This window comes from Bos taurus, chromosome 19 (genome assembly GCF_002263795.3).
Source record: "Bos taurus isolate L1 Dominette 01449 registration number 42190680 breed Hereford chromosome 19, ARS-UCD2.0, whole genome shotgun sequence".
Classification (NCBI taxonomy): Eukaryota; Metazoa; Chordata; class Mammalia; order Artiodactyla; family Bovidae; genus Bos; species Bos taurus.
In genome coordinates, this window is record NC_037346.1 from 45,120,444 (window position 1) to 45,137,673 (window position 17,230).

The 17,230-nt window shown below is 49.0% G+C and overlaps 1 protein-coding gene across 5 annotated transcripts in view; it reads right to left on the minus strand.

Annotated features, from left to right (window-relative positions):
- Window positions 1-16,702, minus strand: part of PLEKHM1 (pleckstrin homology and RUN domain containing M1) — a 57,196-nt gene extending 40,494 nt beyond the window's left edge. For 2 of the 5 annotated variants that reach the window (XM_024980934.2, XM_059878567.1), the window contains exons 1-5: window positions 16,605-16,702; window positions 13,590-13,752; window positions 10,006-10,094; window positions 6,538-6,785; window positions 4,180-4,806 (exon numbers count right to left, since the gene is read on the minus strand). In XM_024980934.2, coding sequence (XP_024836702.1) covers window positions 4,180-4,806; window positions 6,538-6,785; window positions 10,006-10,053 — 923 coding nt within the window. In that variant the 5' untranslated portion in view covers window positions 10,054-10,094; window positions 13,590-13,752; window positions 16,605-16,702. Of the gene's footprint in view, window positions 1-4,179; window positions 4,807-6,537; window positions 6,786-10,005; window positions 10,095-10,804; window positions 10,984-13,589; window positions 13,753-13,805 lie in introns of all 5 variants that reach the window. The other 3 variants (XM_024980936.2, XM_024980937.2, XM_024980938.2) reach the window with 3 other exon arrangements.
- Between the last annotated feature and the right edge of the window lie 528 nt (window positions 16,703-17,230).

Sequence of the window (17,230 nt, forward strand, 5' to 3'; positions counted from 1 at the left end):
TGTACATCAAGTGGGATAAAGGGATAGAGAGGAGACCGTGAAGCAAAGGCAAAGAAAGAAAACTGTCAAACATTTTGACAGTTTTATATTTGTATTTATAAAATACAACATAGAAATGAAACAGTGAAAAAAAGAAAAACCAAGAAATGAAACTGAAAATGCTACAGTCCTTCCACTGGGGTCTGGTGCAAGGCCCTGTTTACCCAAAACTTTCTATTTGAAAAGTTTCTAACTTTGTGCTTTCACTTAGAGAGCAATCTGGTGGGAAAATATATGTCTTATGAGCACTTATACGTGTAAAGTAAATAAAAAGCATGGCCTGAAAAAAAGATTCAAGAATCTGAATGGTCACCTTATAAAGGACCCCTGATAAGCAATTCTGAGCCTGTGGTTTTCTTGAACATGCCAACTGTGGTGGTGATACACGGTACTATTTGGCAGTCAAGAGCCACTAATAAAAGCACAGAGGTGGGCTGCATATACTCAGAATCATTTCTCCCCCAAGGGAAGGCCTCATGACAGTGACCTCTGACAAATATTACTAAGCAAGGTTTTTCAGCAGTGGATATGGGGACAAGCACAGCTGATGTCACAGGTACCCAAAGTAAGATGACACCACCATGTGGCCAGCATGCATGCTGAGTCAGACACTGTTCTAAGCGCTTGAAGATCTCTATTCGCTGCACCGCCCCAGCATTCCTTTGAAGCATTCTCACCCCCATTTAGCAGATGAGGACATCAAGGTCAGAAAGGTTTACTAACTTGCCTGAGTTGGCAAAGCTGGCTGATGCAGGACTCAGGCAGTCTGGCTCCTGAGTCCACACTCTTTACCACTAGACTACCTGCGCTTCTCAGCGATAATTATAACTCAGAGCTAACGAATGCAAAAGAATCTGTGAGAGCCAGTTAATCCTCTCTGCACAAGGTAAACTGTAAACTGGTTTCTGCCAAACATTAATAAATTTCATTTGAAATGGGCTTTGCGTTTCATGTCTGATTTGTAGTTTTGTTTTGTTTTTTCCTATACAGCCCAGCTTGCTGGATCTTAGTTCCCCTACCAGGGCTTGAACCCTGGGCCCAGAGCAGTGAAAGCATGGAGGTCTAATCGCTGGACCACCAGGGAATTCCCAGTTTGCAGATGTTCTGATTTTATAGTTGTAAGAGTTTAAGCACAATGTGTTTATGCCCAATTTTAAGTTACATACATTTAAGTAACACATTAAGTAAACTCTTTAAGTGTTGGTGAGAATCTCCCTTAAAACATACACTCCAAGAAACGCTGGTCTCTGTGGATGCTCTGAGAACACTGGTGCTGGCTGCGTGCGGTGTCTGGTCCCCACATCACTGTCCAGCCTGGGTCTATACTTCCTGACCTCATCTTCCCTTTCGTTCCCCCAGAATACCCAGGACAACACTTCCCCTGAAGGAGGGCGGACGGTCACTGATTCAACAACCTTAAGCTGGAATTTTCCAATCACAAGACACATGAAAGATAAAGGCGAGACACATGACAGAGAGAAGCCTGGCTGGTCTGCGGGGGGAGAAGCACCAAAGGCCAGGACAGGTGGCTGACGGTCAGGCACGCCTCGGGCCCTGCCATCTCTGGGGCAGGGGTTGCTCCTTCTCAGAACATTATATCTAATCCTTCCATTTGGACACATGAAAATTCCACCTGATGTGCTCAAAGTTCAGAAGCCGTTTCTGGGAACTACCACACATTCTTACGTGTGCAACTGATTGATGGGCATCTCATTTGACTTTTAAACGGCCCTGTGAGGGAATTTCCATTTTAAAGATAAAGAAACAATGAAATAGTAACTACAGTAACCATAAGGACCTACTGTATAGCACAGGAAAATCGACTCAATACTCTAATGACCTATATGGGAAAAGAATATAAAAATGAGTGGGTGGATGTATATGTACAACTGAATCCCTTTGCTGTACGGCGGAAACTAACACAACATTATAAATCAGCTATACTCTGGGAAAAAAAAAAAAGACATACAGAACCTCCAAAAGAGTTAGTAATATGCAGGACACCACTGAGCTTGTAAGTGGTGGAACTGGCTTGAAACTGGATCTGCTTCCGGGCCAGTCCAAGACACCCAGTCCTGGTGGGATTCCCACAAGCCCTGGAAAGACCTGAACCAAGGTGGCGGTGAGGGTGGGGACAGCAGTTGTGGAAAGAAGGTCCTAACACAGTTGATGGAAAAATGAGTCCTACCTGGAGGGAATGCTTCATAAACAGCTACCGTTTTTACCTATCAGATGAGCCAACATCCAAAAGTTTGCTGATACCTTCTGTTGTCAAGGCTGAGAGGACACAGGCATACCCCTGATGAAGTGTAGATAGGCAACGTCTATAAAAACTGTTAATTAATCTACCCCTTGGTTCAGTAATTTTTCTTCTGGGAATTTACTGAACAGAGAGAACTTGCATAGAGCTAAAGGACCACATTCACAGGTTATTTGTAGAAGCCCTGAACTCCAATGTCCATTAAACTCAGGGATGGTTCAATAAACTAAGGTACATTCATACAGTGGACAAATATGTAATAGAAAAAGAAGCTCCGATATGACAAGATCTTCCAAATAAGGTATGTGTGTGTATGTTAATCACTCAGTCGTGTCTGACTCTTTGTAATCCCATGAACTGTAGCCTACCAGGTTCCTCTGTCCATGGAATTCTCCAGGCCAGAATACTGGAGTGGGTTGCCATTTCCTTCTCCAGGGGATCTTCCCAACCCAGGGATTGAACCTGGGTCTCCTACATTGCGGGCAGATTCTTTACCACTGAGCCACAGGGAAGCCCTGGTAAGGTATAGAATGGTATATTTATAATTTGTACTAGCTTTTGTGGAAAGAAGTGGGAAAATAAGAAAGAAGAGATTAAGGACTTCTCCTGTGGTCCAGTGGTAAAGAATCTGACTTCAATGTAGGGGACGTGGGTTTAATCCCTAGTTGGGGACCTAGGATCCCACATGCCACGAGGTAACCAAGCCCGCGTACCCCAACTACTAAGCCTGCGCTCTACAGCCCCTGAGCCACATGTGCCACAACCAGATAAGCTGTGTGTGTCACAGCTAGAGAAAGCCCATGTGCAGCAACGAAGACTAGCGTAGCCAAAAAAAGAAATAATAAGAATCTATAAAACGATATATATATGTGTGTATATATATATATCTGAAGCTAACACAACACTGTAAATCATCTATACTGCGATTAAAAAAAAATAAGAAAGAAAAAGTTCAAATCTATATATTCACACATGGTATAGCTGGATTTAGAGACACTGGAAAAATATGTAAGAAATTAATATTTATGGTTACAGGGGTGGGAGAGATTTTTCACTGTACACATTTTAGATTTTTTTTAACTATAAAAATAGATGATCAAAAATCAATGTTAAAAAGCCTGAATGAAGGAAGGCTCTGCCCAGGCTTCTGTCTCCAGTCAAGTTTGTCCCTCCATGTCCTCCTCCTCCACACACTTGCTCGTCCCCATTTGCTTGCCACTCCCGTGCGGGCATCACCCAGGTTTTATGTCCTCCAGAAGACCTTCTGTGAGGTCCTAGAAGATCACGCTGGGCACTGTGTTTTACTGTATTTTTTGGAAGTTGTACACAGAGCTCTGAACTATTGGTTTCCTTCTCTCTAGATGAAGATGACAATGATATCTGACACTGAAAGAGAGACTAACTAACTTGTCACAGGTCACCTAGGACAGAGCTGGGGCTGGAACCAGCTCTAAGCCCCATCTAAAGGCATCCCAGGGATTTCCCTGCTGGACCACACTAAGACTCCGTGCTCCCAATGCAGGGGGCTGGGGTTTGATCCCTGATCAGGGAACTAGATCTGACATGCCGCAACTAAAGATCCTCCATACCACAACGAAGATGGAAGAGCTCAAGTGTTGCAACTAACTTGGCACAGCCAAATAAATAAATAAATATTTTTTAAAATGCATTCTATGCATTCTCCCCACTAGCCCCAGTCTGCCTCCAGGTACAGCTCCCAGGAACTCTGCTCCCTGAGGGAGAGTTTATGACCTCTGTCTGTCTTTCTGCCCTAACAGAGTCCTGAGCTCAGTGACGCAATCACGTGCTCCAGGAAGGGCGGGAGGACAAGAGGAAGAGAAGCAGGAAGGAAGGGGAAGGCATGGGGGAGGGGAACTCACTCTTGCAGAGACATGTCCGAGTCGTCGGCATTGGCCATCCCCAGGTCTGAGTCATAGGACATGGGCTCCTCGGAACGGTCTGGACTCTTGGAGCCATTCTCTTGGAGGAGGCAGCTGTCAGAGTTGAGGCTGCAGGAGAGCTGGGATGAACTGGCCGTGTCCAGGCTGAGGGAGGAGGCGGTGAGCTGCCGGTTCCGTCGGATCTTGTGGCCTGAGTGCTGGACCTCGATGTCCTCTGAGCCCGAGGAATGGGAGATGGAGTCCAGAGACTCCTTCCGCTGCAGTTGAGCTCCAGGGATAGTGAGGGGGTCGAGCTCTGAGAGCGGGCAGAGCCCCGAGAGGGCCAGCGGGGTGAGCGTCCACTCGTTAAGGATGGCAGACTTGTAGGAGAGCTCAAAGGATAGGGACGTCAGGCCCTGAAGGAAGCTCAGGAGGAACTCGCCCTCCTCGGCGTCGCGGAGCAGGGCCGTGGGCTGGTAGTACTCGCACAGGCGGGCCTTCTCCTGTAGCAGCAGCTTCAGGTAGCACTCCATCAGGCCGTCGTTGAGGGCCAGCCGCAGCCAGGCCCGGCAGCGGCCCACGTCCGTGCTCACAAAGATCAGGTGCTCCAACTCCGAGATGATGTGTCTGGGAAGATAGAGAACAGACACGTTTCAAGAAATGACTGCCAGTCACCGAGATGTCATTTTATCCACTGGCTAGCAAGAGCCGAGAACAAGGACTGCAAGTATACACAGGCATGAAGAATTCTTGGATAACAGCATTTGAAGGGGAATTCAGAAAGACTCAGCTATCACCCCCAATGTTCTTAGGTTGGTATCATGAAGGATCATTCATGACAACTATCTGTCTGGCCCAAAAACATCTGCTCATCTGGGACACGTTTGTTGAGCCCCCAGGGCAAGGTCTTTGGAGCTGTGAAGACACGGGGTCAAGACATGGTCCCTACCCTCGGTCCAGGTAATGACTTTTCAAGGGCATACTGAGGTAAGCCCTATTGTTAGCAGCACTGTGGTGGGGGCCAGGCAATCATTTCTGGGTTGGAGTAAGAAAAATGCCATAGAAAGGGGGTCTCTGCGCTGGGCCTTGAGGGATTTCAAGAGGCAAAGATGGAAGGAGAACTTACAAGGCATAAGAGACTGATAGAGAAAAAGGCATAAAGGGGAGAAAAGCAACAGACTATAATAGGAGTGGGGAGTGCTCTGGTTACAGCTTGGGGAGGAGGAGTGGAAGATCGGGTTGCAAGGCAAGGTAATAACACAGTCTTGAGTATCAAATGGGGGAAGCAGAGTGGGGCAATGGTACCCACACCTGGCTGTGCATTAGAACTCTGTAGAGAATGAGACCAGGATACAGGTTCCGGGGCCCCAGGCAAGTGAATCAGACCCCAGCCTGACAAATGGCAGCCTATGGCTACAGGGTTTTGCTCAGGAAAGCTACACGCCCACAGCTATGCAGACTTCAGGGTAGGGTGTTCCATCCGGGCCCCATGTGTACCAAACTCAGCTCCTAAAATGTTTCCGTCTGCTGTAAATGCCCCTCCTCTGACTGCACCATCCCCGGTGCGTGGCTCCTCCACGGGAGCACTGACCATACTCTGCAGAACCCAGGGATGGAGCTCTGGTCAGCTTAAGCTCACTAAAGGCTGGCTGACTGACCGAAGAAAAGACAGAAGGAGATAAGGGGGACACTTAGAAAGGCACTTCCACCCAGAATTAAGGTAAGAGCCTGAGACAGAGCAGTGGCAGTAGGCACAAAAAGGAAGATTCGAGACTGACATGCCACCTTGGGGCAGGACTGACAAGACACCAGGGGCATTTAATAGGCCAGAGAGGCTCCATGCCAGCTGCCTGCTCCAAAGCCCAGGCGGTTCAGGGCAGGGCAGACAAGACAAATGTCTCAGGGCACACATTCAGATGCTCTGGCCAGAGGCTGCTCTTCTTAAATTAAAAAAAAAAAAAGCCCTACCTCCTTACAAGTATGATACTTAGCACACAAATACGCAAACATCCTCAGGCAGGGTCAGCAAATTTCTGGAAAGGGGCAGACAGTAAATATTTTAGGCTTTGCAGACCACACAGCTTCTGTTGCAACTACAGAATTTGCCAGAGGATGGAAAAAAGCCGGCTCCTGCTTCCACTCAGGGTGCCCAGCCCAGGGGCTCAACACTGTGCCGGGCCACTGCCTGAGGGGCCCACTGAGGCCTGGTCTAACACCACCCTCCTCTGGCCATCTCCTCTCCACGACACGGGGCTCCCTGTGGCTTTCCACAGAAAAGCCCTGGAAGGAAGAACCTGGAGCCCCACATTCTGAAGCTCCACCCCGACGTGAACCCCGCCCCCACCCAGCGGCTCTCACTTGTGGGTGACAGCTTTCAGGAGAGGCCAGAAGACGGGCTGAGGCAGAGGCTTCTGGTGGGCGCCTTTTTTCCTCTTCCCTCCGGCCTCGGCGCGGATGTGCTTGGCGTGCAGGCCGTGGATGAAGACGGCCTCCAGGGCGCTGCACATGGTGTTGGCATCTCCATCTTCGCTCGTGACCACCGTGTCTGAGGACACATACTGCTTCTGCAGCGCCTTCACGGAGCCCACTAGCTTCTTCTTGATGACCTGGGTGGTGCCAGACACAACACAGGTCTTTAGAGGCTCCTGCGGCGACCCCTGCAATGTCACTCTGCTTGTCGCCAAACACGTGGGTCCCCATGTAAGCACAAATCCGTGTATCTATGCAACAAGACTAGGACAGGCCGGGACTTCCCTGATGGTCCAATGGCTAAGAGTGTGCGCTCTCAATGCAGGGGTCCCTGGTCAGGGAGCTAGAGCCCACATGCCCCAACTAAATATACTGCATGCAGCAACAAAGACCCAGTGCAGCCAAATAAATAAATTAAAATTTTTTTCTTTTAAAAAATTTTTTAAAAAGAAAATCAAAAATTTTTAATTTAAAAATAAAAGAAAAAATTTAGTACAGGCTAATGGTAGAAAAAAAAGAGAAAGAAGAAAAAGAAAAAAAATCACACTGAGAACTGTTGTTATTATTATTATTGCAAAGATATTTGTGGGGTTTCTTGCTTGGTTTTCAGTTTTTTAATTTATTTACTTATTTATTGGCCATGCTGCGAGGCTTACAGGATCTTAGTTCCCCAACCAGGGATTGAACCTGGGCCACAGCAGGGAAAGCACCAGGTCCTAACCACTGGACTGCCAGGGAACTGCCTGTTAGCTTGTTTTTTAAACCAAACTTCAGTGAGCCGTATAAAACTTGTGTTTAAGTTCTGACTCCACCATAGTTACAGATATGGGAGCTGAAGTAATTCATCTAGGGCAGGACTGAGATTTTTCCATCTTAATCATATGACCAACATTCCACAGAGAGTCAATAAGTTAAGAGGCAAAAAGCGCTGTGTTAGAACAATAAAAACACCCAGAAACAGAAGAGTGGATTATAGGAAGAAAGATCCTAGACCTGGCAGTCAGAGCCTGCGTTTAGTCTCAGTTCTGGTAGTCACCAGCTGGGTCATCTCAGATATTCCACTTATCCTCTCTGAGCCTCAATTTCCTATCTGTTATACAGAAATAATACCTTGTGATTTACAGCACTGGAGTGGGAGTACTCTTTGAGGGCAGGACTAGCTTTTTATTCATTCCGTGCCCTCAACAATGGTCCTGGTTCTCGGCATGTGTACTAGTAAATGTTTGCTAAATGAGTAAATCATAAAACATACATAGGAGCCTTCGCTGGTGGTCCAGTGGTTAAGAAACCACCTTTGGATTCAGGGGAAGAAGCTAGGGTTTGATCCCTGGTCAGGGAATTAAGATCCCACATGCCTTGGGGCAACTAAGCCCGAACACTGTAACTAAAGAGCCTGTGAGCCACGACTAGAGAAGCCCACGCACGCTGCAACTAGAGAAAGCCTATATTTTAAAATACATAAAGTCCTTTGGAAATACAGAGTTAAGAGTGTTCTAGCATAATAGAAGTACATATGTCAAAATTACCTAAGGGTTTGGAAAAGGACTGGAAGGGATTACAGAAAAACTGGTTTGAATTATTAGGTGACAGGATTATGGACAAATATCTCACTGGTTTTTATTTTAGAGAACACAATCCATGTTAATGGTCTTTGAAAAGTTAAATGTTCTTCTGTTAGAACAGCTTTAATGAGACATAATTTACATATCATAAAATCCGCTCACTAAAACACACAGCTCGGTGGTTTTTAGTACATTCACAGAACTGTGCAACCATTTCTACTATCTAATTTTAGAACATTTCATTGCCCTCAAAAGAAACCCTGTACCCATTAGCAATCACTCACTATTCCCTTCTTCCCCTAACCTCTGGCAACCACTGATCTACTTTCTGTCTCTATGGATTTGCCTATTTTCTGGGCATTTCATATAAATGGAATCATACAACATGCAGCCTTTTGTGTCTGACTTCTTTCACTTTAGTATGTTTTCAAGTTTGTCAGTGTTGTAGCATGGATCAGTAGTTCATTCGTTTTTATTGCTAAATAATATTTCATCGCACGGATATATCCATTTTATTTATGCATTCGTCAATTAATAGATATTTGGGTTGTTTCCACTTTTTTGGCTGCGATGTTCCTATGAACATTCAAGTACAAGTTTTTGTGTAGACATGTTTTCAGTTCTCTTGGGTATACACCTAGGAATGGAATTGCTGGGTTGTATTTAACACTGTTTCACTTTTTGAGGAACTATCAAAGTGTTTTCCACAACAGCTATACCATTTTACACTCCCACCAGCAAGGGATGCGGATCCCAACTTCTCTACAACCTCACCAACACTTACTGTTGTCTGCCATTTTCATTACAGCCATCCTGGTAGGTATAAAGAAGTATCTCAGTATGGTTTTTCCGCACCCCCACACTGCTCAGCATGTGGGATTTTAGTTTCCTTACCAGAGAGTTAACCCACACCCCCTGCAGTGGAAACTCAGAGTCTTAACCACCGGACCACCTGGGAAGTCCTTCATTATGGCTTTTTTTTTTCCTATTTTATTTTAAAAATTTTTGTTGGAATATAGTTGATTTATAATGTTGTGTTAGTTTCAGGGGCACAGCAAAGTGAATCAGTTATATATATATATAGATAAATATAGAAGAGAAGAGAAGAAGGCGGCAGTGGCACCCCACTCCAGTACTCTTGCCTGGAAAATCCCATGGATGGAGGAGCCTGGTAGGCTGCAGTCCATGGGGTCGCTAAGAGTCGGACACGACTGAGCGGCTTCACTTTCACTTTTCACTTTCATGCATTGGAGAAGGAAATGGCAACCCACTCTGGTGTTCTTGCCTGGAGAATTCCAGGACGGGGGAGCCTGGTGGGCTGCCGTCTGTGGGGTCGCACAGAGTCGGACACGACTGAAGCGACTTAGCAGTAGCAGCAGCAGCAGTGTGTATATCAGTCCCAATCTCCCAGTTTATCCCTCCCCAACCCTTATCCCCCGATAACCATAAGTTTGTTTCCTACACTAGTGACTTTACTTCTCTTTTCCTCATTATGGTTTTGATTTGTCTTTGTCTAACATCTAATGATATTGAGCCTATTTTCATGTATTTATTGGTCATTTCTTCGGAGAAATCCTTGGTCTTCAGGTAACCTATAGTCAATCCCCATTGTTTTATGTAAATCCCCATTTTATCATCAATAAGATGATTTTGGGCAGGATCTTTTGGGCGCAACTTTTTCTCAACCCGAGGCTTCTCTTTCTAAACAGTGCTAATTCATTAAAAAGTGAGAAAAAACAAAGACATGGCTGTCCCAGGCACCCCTTCCCCACCCTGATCTTCCCTTGTTGCCTACCGGGATGGCAGCCCGGGGGTCCAGTCCATTCTCCACCCCTGAGAGCATTTCCACTCCAGCAGCAGCTCCCCAGGAGAATCACATGACACCTGCAGAGAAGACATGGCCATAGGAATAATCGTTGCGCCAGCCCGCCTCTTCACCACACCGCACCCCCATCTTATGCAAACTGCAACTGAAAGGACTGAATACAAACGTGAAAACTGAGCGTGGATTTTAAGGAAGGAAATAAGGAAGGAAAAAAAGGCTGATGGATTGGACCTCGTGAGGAGAGGAGCCCTGGGTGCCAAGGGTGGGTCTGTCCCAAAAGGTGGGTACAGAGGGCCCTTTGTGCTTAGTTGCTCAGTCATGTCTGACTCTTTGTGACCCCATGGACTGTTGCCCGCCAGGTTCCTCTGTCCACGGGGATTCTCCAGGCAAGAATACTGAAGTGGGTTGCCCTGCACTCCTCCAGGGGATCTTCCCAACCCAGGGACTGAACCCAGGTCTCCCACACTGCAGGTGGATTCTTTACTGTCTGAGCACCATCGAAGCCCAAGAATACTGAAGTGGGTAGCCTATTCCTTCTCTGGGGGATCTTCCCGACCCAGGAATCGAACTGGGGTCTCCTGTACTGCAGGTGGATTCTTTACCAGCTGAGCTACCAGGGAAGCCCAGAAAGGGCCCTTCATGCCACACCAAACATTGGCACAAAAAGGCAGGGGACGAAAGGCAGATCTGATACAGAGCTGAGGGTGCAAGGGGACTGCTGCGGCTGAAGGCGCCAAGAACCCACAGGGGCTGAGAAACAGGAGCTTACAATTCACATTCAGGGCCTGGGCCTTGCAACTGTCCCCTGACTCCTCTTCTAGCCCAGGCTCGGCCAGCTCAGCGGGGAAAAGTACAACTGACATGGCTTCAGAAGGAATGGCACTCCTGCCACGCTGCTGCTTCTCCTTCAGGCCATGAGGGTCCAGCCTGAACAGCACAGGCACATGTCTAAAGGGTAACAACATGGGTTCTAGTCCTAATTTGCCACTAACCAACTTGGCACACTGGGGCATGTATCAGACCTCTCGGATGGAGACTATAAGTGTGGATAGTGCCAAGCACAGGGCCTGATATTTACCAAGGGTAAGTGGTATCTCTAACCCTAGTGGATGTGGCCGTCCAAATTTACAGGCAAAGAATGCCACTGCCTAAGTAAGCGTGTACGGCAGCTCAAGTCAGTACACAGAGACATCTCTTGGGGTAGCTGGCTTTCTCCTGAGGCAACCAGGCCCAGGGTGGCATGGTGGGGGATGGTGGGGACTTTGGCCTGAACCTGAGGGGGCTGCTGCCTGGTCCCACCACAGCAATTTGTACAGACCGGGCCCGGAGAGGCACACTCACATCTAAACAAATCTCGAGTGGCCACACAGCTGAGCATGAGGGGACACCAAAAAAAGAAAAAAGGGTTATTGCTGTCTCTGCTCTCAAAAACTCATGGCCCATGGGAGTCCCATGGCAATCCAGTGGTTAAGACTCCATGTTTCCATTGCAGGGGCTGTGAGTTCAATCCCTGGTTGGGAAACTGAGATCCCACATGCCATGTGGCGCAGCCAAAAAAACAATCAACGGAAACTCACGGCCCAAAGACGTTACTAAAACCAAGGCACGCTCAATGGGGTTTTGTACCTTTTACATTTATCGCCTCATTCATTTCTCATAACCACCCTGGGAGTGTTTCATTATCTTAGTCTGACAGATAAGAAACAGAAGCTGATGTGGGTCAAGGAAATTCCCAAGATTCCAAGGCGGGTAAGTGGCCAACTCTACCACCCACTGCCAGCACAAGGGTCACCCCTGTTCAAGGGAAACCCTCAGACTGATGGAGTGTGATCACCTCCCTTCTGGAAGAGGTGGGTGTGGGCAAGGGCTGAGGCAGGGAGGGACAAGGGGGCAGGGAGACCTGGGGGTCCAGGTGAGGGGCTGCAGTGGGACACTGAGGTCAGCCTGGTGGGAAAGGTTTACAGGAGGACAGGAGCGCGACACTTGGAAGTGACAGAGGCAGTGTGGCCTTAACAGTGGGAGATGGTCTGATTCAGACCCTGGTCCCTGGAGCTGGCAGAGGGTAAACAGGACCCAGAGCTGACCTCCCCCAGTAAAGACACACGGAGTGAGGGGGGTGTTTGGAGGGTGGCCCCTGCAGAGCCAGCCCTGGTCAGGGCGTGATGGACCACAGGATGCAACCCTTGACCTCAGGCACTGTCTTACTACCTCACCCTCACTTCACTCCCCCTCCCACCTACAGGGATTCTCGGGCCCTCGTCCAGTCTCCGGCCACCAGCACCCCAGGCGGAAGGACCGGTGTTAGAGACAGTCCCTCTGGACAACGTTCCTTCCAGGACACCTTGTGTGGCTCAGGAGGCCAAATCCAGGTGTTCTGGCTCCAAGACCCTGGGCTCCAATCCCCTTCAGTAATTCCAGCGGCCACAGGCCTCCCCTCAGGCCACAGGCCTCCCCTCGGGCCTGCCTCTTCTGGAAGGAGCCTCAAGCCCCGCAGCTGCCCTTCCCTCAACCAGCCACAGGTTGGGAGAGGAAAGGCTTAGGCCTCAGCAACCCGAACAATAGCCTGGGTTCATTAAGACCTCATAATGAATTAACTGAAAATAATATTCATGGGCGGGGAGGGGGGCTGGTAGCCTTGTTAGTAAGCAGGTGCTCCAGGCCAGAAAGGGTCTCTTCACAAGTAGACTGACGCTGAGGTCAGAGCAGGGCCAGACAAGTACCTGTCGCTTTTAAAACCAACTGTCAGAAAAGCTACAGAATGACAGCGCAGAGGAGTTCAGAAGGCAATGGCCACTTGACAATTCACAAAACAGGACTGAGGCTATGGGGTTCATGCCACACTTTAGGGCACACCTTTCTCTGCAAGAAGCCACAGCACCCCGCCTATGTGGGTCTGCCCCGGCATGCCTCAGGGAGGCAGGAATCAGCTCAGGGGCAGGAATGTGATGGTTGATGACATGAGAACTTGCTGATGGAACCAGAATGGGGCTTGGTCTCCTGACTGCTGGGTCAGCACTCCATCATTCTCCAGGCCCCCCCAGTCTACCTTCCCGTGGGACGGGTTTCACTTCCTGTCCTCAGAACACTCTTCACTGACACCAAAAACCAAACCAAAGGGCGGGGGCGGGGCTGCAAAGAGACCTAGGCTAAAAAGAGTAAGGGGATAATGTGGGGAACACTGCTAAAAGGTTCTTCAAACACCACTGGTGGAGTTTGGCAGAACAGATGACTTCTGTCTGCCCCTTAGGCAAATCCTAACCTTGAAAAGTCTATGTCCCCCGCTAAGTATCAATTCACCCAGACTCAACGCTTCAAGCTTCTCTAATCTCATGTAACTCTTAAATCAATCCTGTGAGAGAAGGGTGATTATCCCCATTTTACAGAGGAGAAAACAGAGGCTCAGTAGGGATAGAACTCTTTGGTTTCCTCATTCTAAGTCTTGTGTCTTTCACCAAAGTGTTTCAGGTCTTTGATTTCAAGAGCTTCAGGCAAAACTTATTACTTTCGAACGAAGTAATAATTAACTTTGCACTCAGAAACTCAAACAATCTTACCCATCAAGTCTGTAGTCCCAACCAGCTGAGGCCAAGTCCTTTCCATGGTACCCAGGTTTCACAGTTGTCTTTTCTTAAATGTTCCAACACACAGGAAGGAATTGTTCTGGTTGCTTTTCTTTCTTATGCTGCCTGGCCTTCTATGTATGTCCAATATCACTTCCTCCAGAGACCAAGGAAGAAAGAAAAGAAAAGAATGGCTTAGATGAGACTTACACTAAAGGAAGAAAAGAACTGCTGGGCTTCTTCAGTTCTGAAACACTCCATCCATCAGTAAACAGCAGCCCCCTCTCCTTAGAGACTTCTCAGCTATTCCCAACAGCCTGCTCTCTACGGCCTGAAGCCAACCCTGTACCGGGCTATTGAGAACAGTCTGGCATTTAAGCCATCCAGCTGCTGTATGAACTGATGAGTCATGGTTTACAGTTGGAAAAGAAGGACAAAGATATCTTCTGATTCAGAAGGGCAGCTGATCTTTCAGACATGTGAGTGCTGGGTGAGTAAAGTATACCTCTTTCCACCTGAAGACAGCTGAATTTCTGGACAAGTGTCTTGAGGCAGGAGAAGGGAGTGGAACAGGCTTTGAAGTCACCAGATGCCAGCTAGAGGGAGAGAAATTTCTAGCCCTGTGATTCCCAAACCAAAGGCTAGTGAGTAAGGCCAGAAATGTGAAGTCAGTGAAGACAGAGCAGTTTTCTTTCCTCCTTCCTTCCTTCCATCAATAACACCCATCTCCCCCATATTCTTGTCCCATCCTTAGGATTCCAGCAAGGACCAACTCTGAATGAATGATAACAGGAACTCTGTCTGACTCATTCACCATTGCATTTCTGGTGCCTAGAGCAACACACAGCACACAGTCGTGCTCAAAAAGTATCTACTGGATGAACCGAAGAATAAAACAAAAATAAGGCTCAGGGCAGGAATCTCCATTTCACAGGCTGAGGGAAGCTGAGGTATACAGTTCTCAGCCAGGATGGAACACCTTCCATTAAACCACCCTGCCAGCTGGCTAAAACTATTTCAATATATCCCACCTTAATAGGGTGGGGCGTAGACACTGAAGGGAGAAGAGCATTCAACTTTTCAAAGGAACAAGACTATAAATGGCAAGAGGGCTTCCCTGGTGGTCCAGTGGCTAACATTCCATGCTCCCAATGCAGGGGACCTAGGTTTGATCCCTGGTCAGGGAACTAGATCCTGCATGCCACAATTAAAAAGATCTTGCGTGCTACAACTAGAACTCAGTGCAGCCAAACAGGTAAATAAATATGAAAAAAAGAGACCATGAATGGCACACAAAGACAACAGGGTCCTACTGGGGACCCTTTAAAATTGCTACCAAATGGCCTCTAAAGCTAGGTCGTCAGAATGGGAAGAGAATGTGTATCCCCAAAGCCCAGGCAACGATAAATGATGAAAGTGGGGCCTCAGGAATGTCCCTCTGCCTCAGCTACTCAGATATCTGGGCTCCTCATGTTCATGGGTAACCAAATGGCCCAAACTCAAAGATCCAGCACCTGCAGAAAGAGGAAGTGATTCAACAGCGCTATACCCGCCTGAGCCTTAGCCTCCTGGGAGCCCTCTCACCTACGCTCTTCACAACGTGTTACATCATCTCTGGCATCCACTGCGTGCCCTGTGTTCAGTGTCAGGACAGGCCTGCTCTCAGCTCTAGCTGGCAGGAGCACCAGGCGAGGGCGCATAACAAGTGACCACACACATGGACACGGCTCTGTGAACACTGCCACACAGTGGTGCTCCCTGAGCTTACTCCCGGCCAGAAAACCAACCAACAGGAAGTGATGGCTTCCACTGCCCCAGGCTATGTGGGAGCCAGGTGAGTGGCCATTCTTCACCTTCCAGGTATCTGGTGACACCTACCATTCCAGCGGCAGCACAAGTCATTTACTATGAATGTTAGACATACAATTTCAGGGGGCAAGTCCAGGGGACCAGACATCTGGGAAAAAATCCCTGACCCTGACCCAAGGCAGGGAGTTCTACTTCTCCACACTTACCTGCCACCTGAGGCCCTGCCTGCACCCATCAAGCCCCTCAGTGTCTAACTGCTGGGTTCCCGGCAAGCAGTGACATTTGGCTGTTGAAGGGCAGCTAGTGAGGTTGGCGGGGGGACTCTTCACTAATTCTCAGACTGAGTGGGGACTGGGTTAAGGGAAAAATGGGTGTAGAACTGAGATGGGGACAGCAGAGGTGAGAGAGCAGGAGACCTCATTTTTAATAAGATTGGGTGAGAATGCTAAGAACTGAGCACCAAGAGTCGGGGGCAGTTTAGCAAAGACTTAGGGACAGGAGTGTCCTCTGATGGTTGGAGATGGATAGGAAGTCTATGGTGGGCTAAGAAGTGAGGGGTTGAGTCTGTGAAGACAAGAGGCATGTAAAATTTGAGAAAGGGCTGAGATCAGAGTTATCAAAAAGAAAAGCGTGTGCTCAACAGGGCATCTACTTTGGTGGTGGGTCTTAAACGACAGTGGGACAGAGATGGGGTGTTCAGGATGGGCATACCTTGGGGAGCTGAGCAGAGGGTGTGGAAGATTAGGATAAGAAGGCTGCTCAGGAAAAGGGCAAACCGAATCAGAATCGAGGCCAGTGTGCAGTATGAGGATCGCCAAAGGGGTTGAGAGGTAAAGACGACATGTGTTGGGGGTAAGCAGAGGCATGTGGTCAAGGTCAGGGGTGGAACTGGGCTACAGTGAGGTCAAGGATAAGGCTGCATTTACGCAAGACCGGTGGTGGTGGGGTGGGGTGGTAAGCCCTAGGGTCAGGTCACGAGTGGCAAATGGAGGGGAAAGGCCAGCAGCGGCAGTGCGGCCGAAGGCTACAGTCGGAGTGGGGCGCGGAGCTTGGGCTGGGAAGGGTGAGGGCTCAGAAGCAGGGCAGTCTCAAGGCAACCAGGGGTCTGGGCTCACGGAGAGGGCTGGTGTCCCCTTGCCCATATGCGTCCCGGCCTCGCCGCCCCTCTGCTGCCCGCCTCGCCCCGGATCCTCAACTCACCGAAGGGAGAAGCGAGGGGGCGGGGGCACTGCCAGCCGCTGCAGCCCGTAAGCCTCGGATGGGACGCCGCGGCCTCCCGGCCACTGACAACAGGAAGCGGCTCCCGCGGCGCCTGACGCCGTCACGTCAGCTCTGCGTCCGGTCCCGCCCCTGCCCGTGGAGCCAATCGTGGGGCCCGGAGGGGCCTCGGGGCGGGGCCAGCGCTCTCCGGTGCCGGAGGATTCCCAGCCCAGGTGTAGGTAGATACGTGGTCTGGGAGGCTCATGGTCACCGTACCCTAGCGGGGCGCGAAGAAGCAAGGCCGCCGGCGTCCGGCGGAATGCGTCCTCACTGCCCGCCTTCCGCTGGATCTGTGTCAGACGAGATCCTGGCTTCTGAGTTCCGGACCTCATCTGCGTAGAACTGGGGCCGTCACTTGGCCTCCAGCGAAGGTTCCCCGTTTGTAAAATGGGACCAACGCCTACCCTATTTTTGCCTCCCCCAGGGCATCAGTGTAGCCAGATGGGCAGAGCCCAGGCCCAACTTGGAGGTTCTGTCCCGCCTGGCGTTTCTCAGGAAAAGAGTGTGTTTTAAGCACAGCTTGTATCAAGGAAACACCTTGAGGTCCCCTGGGCATTATCTAGTAA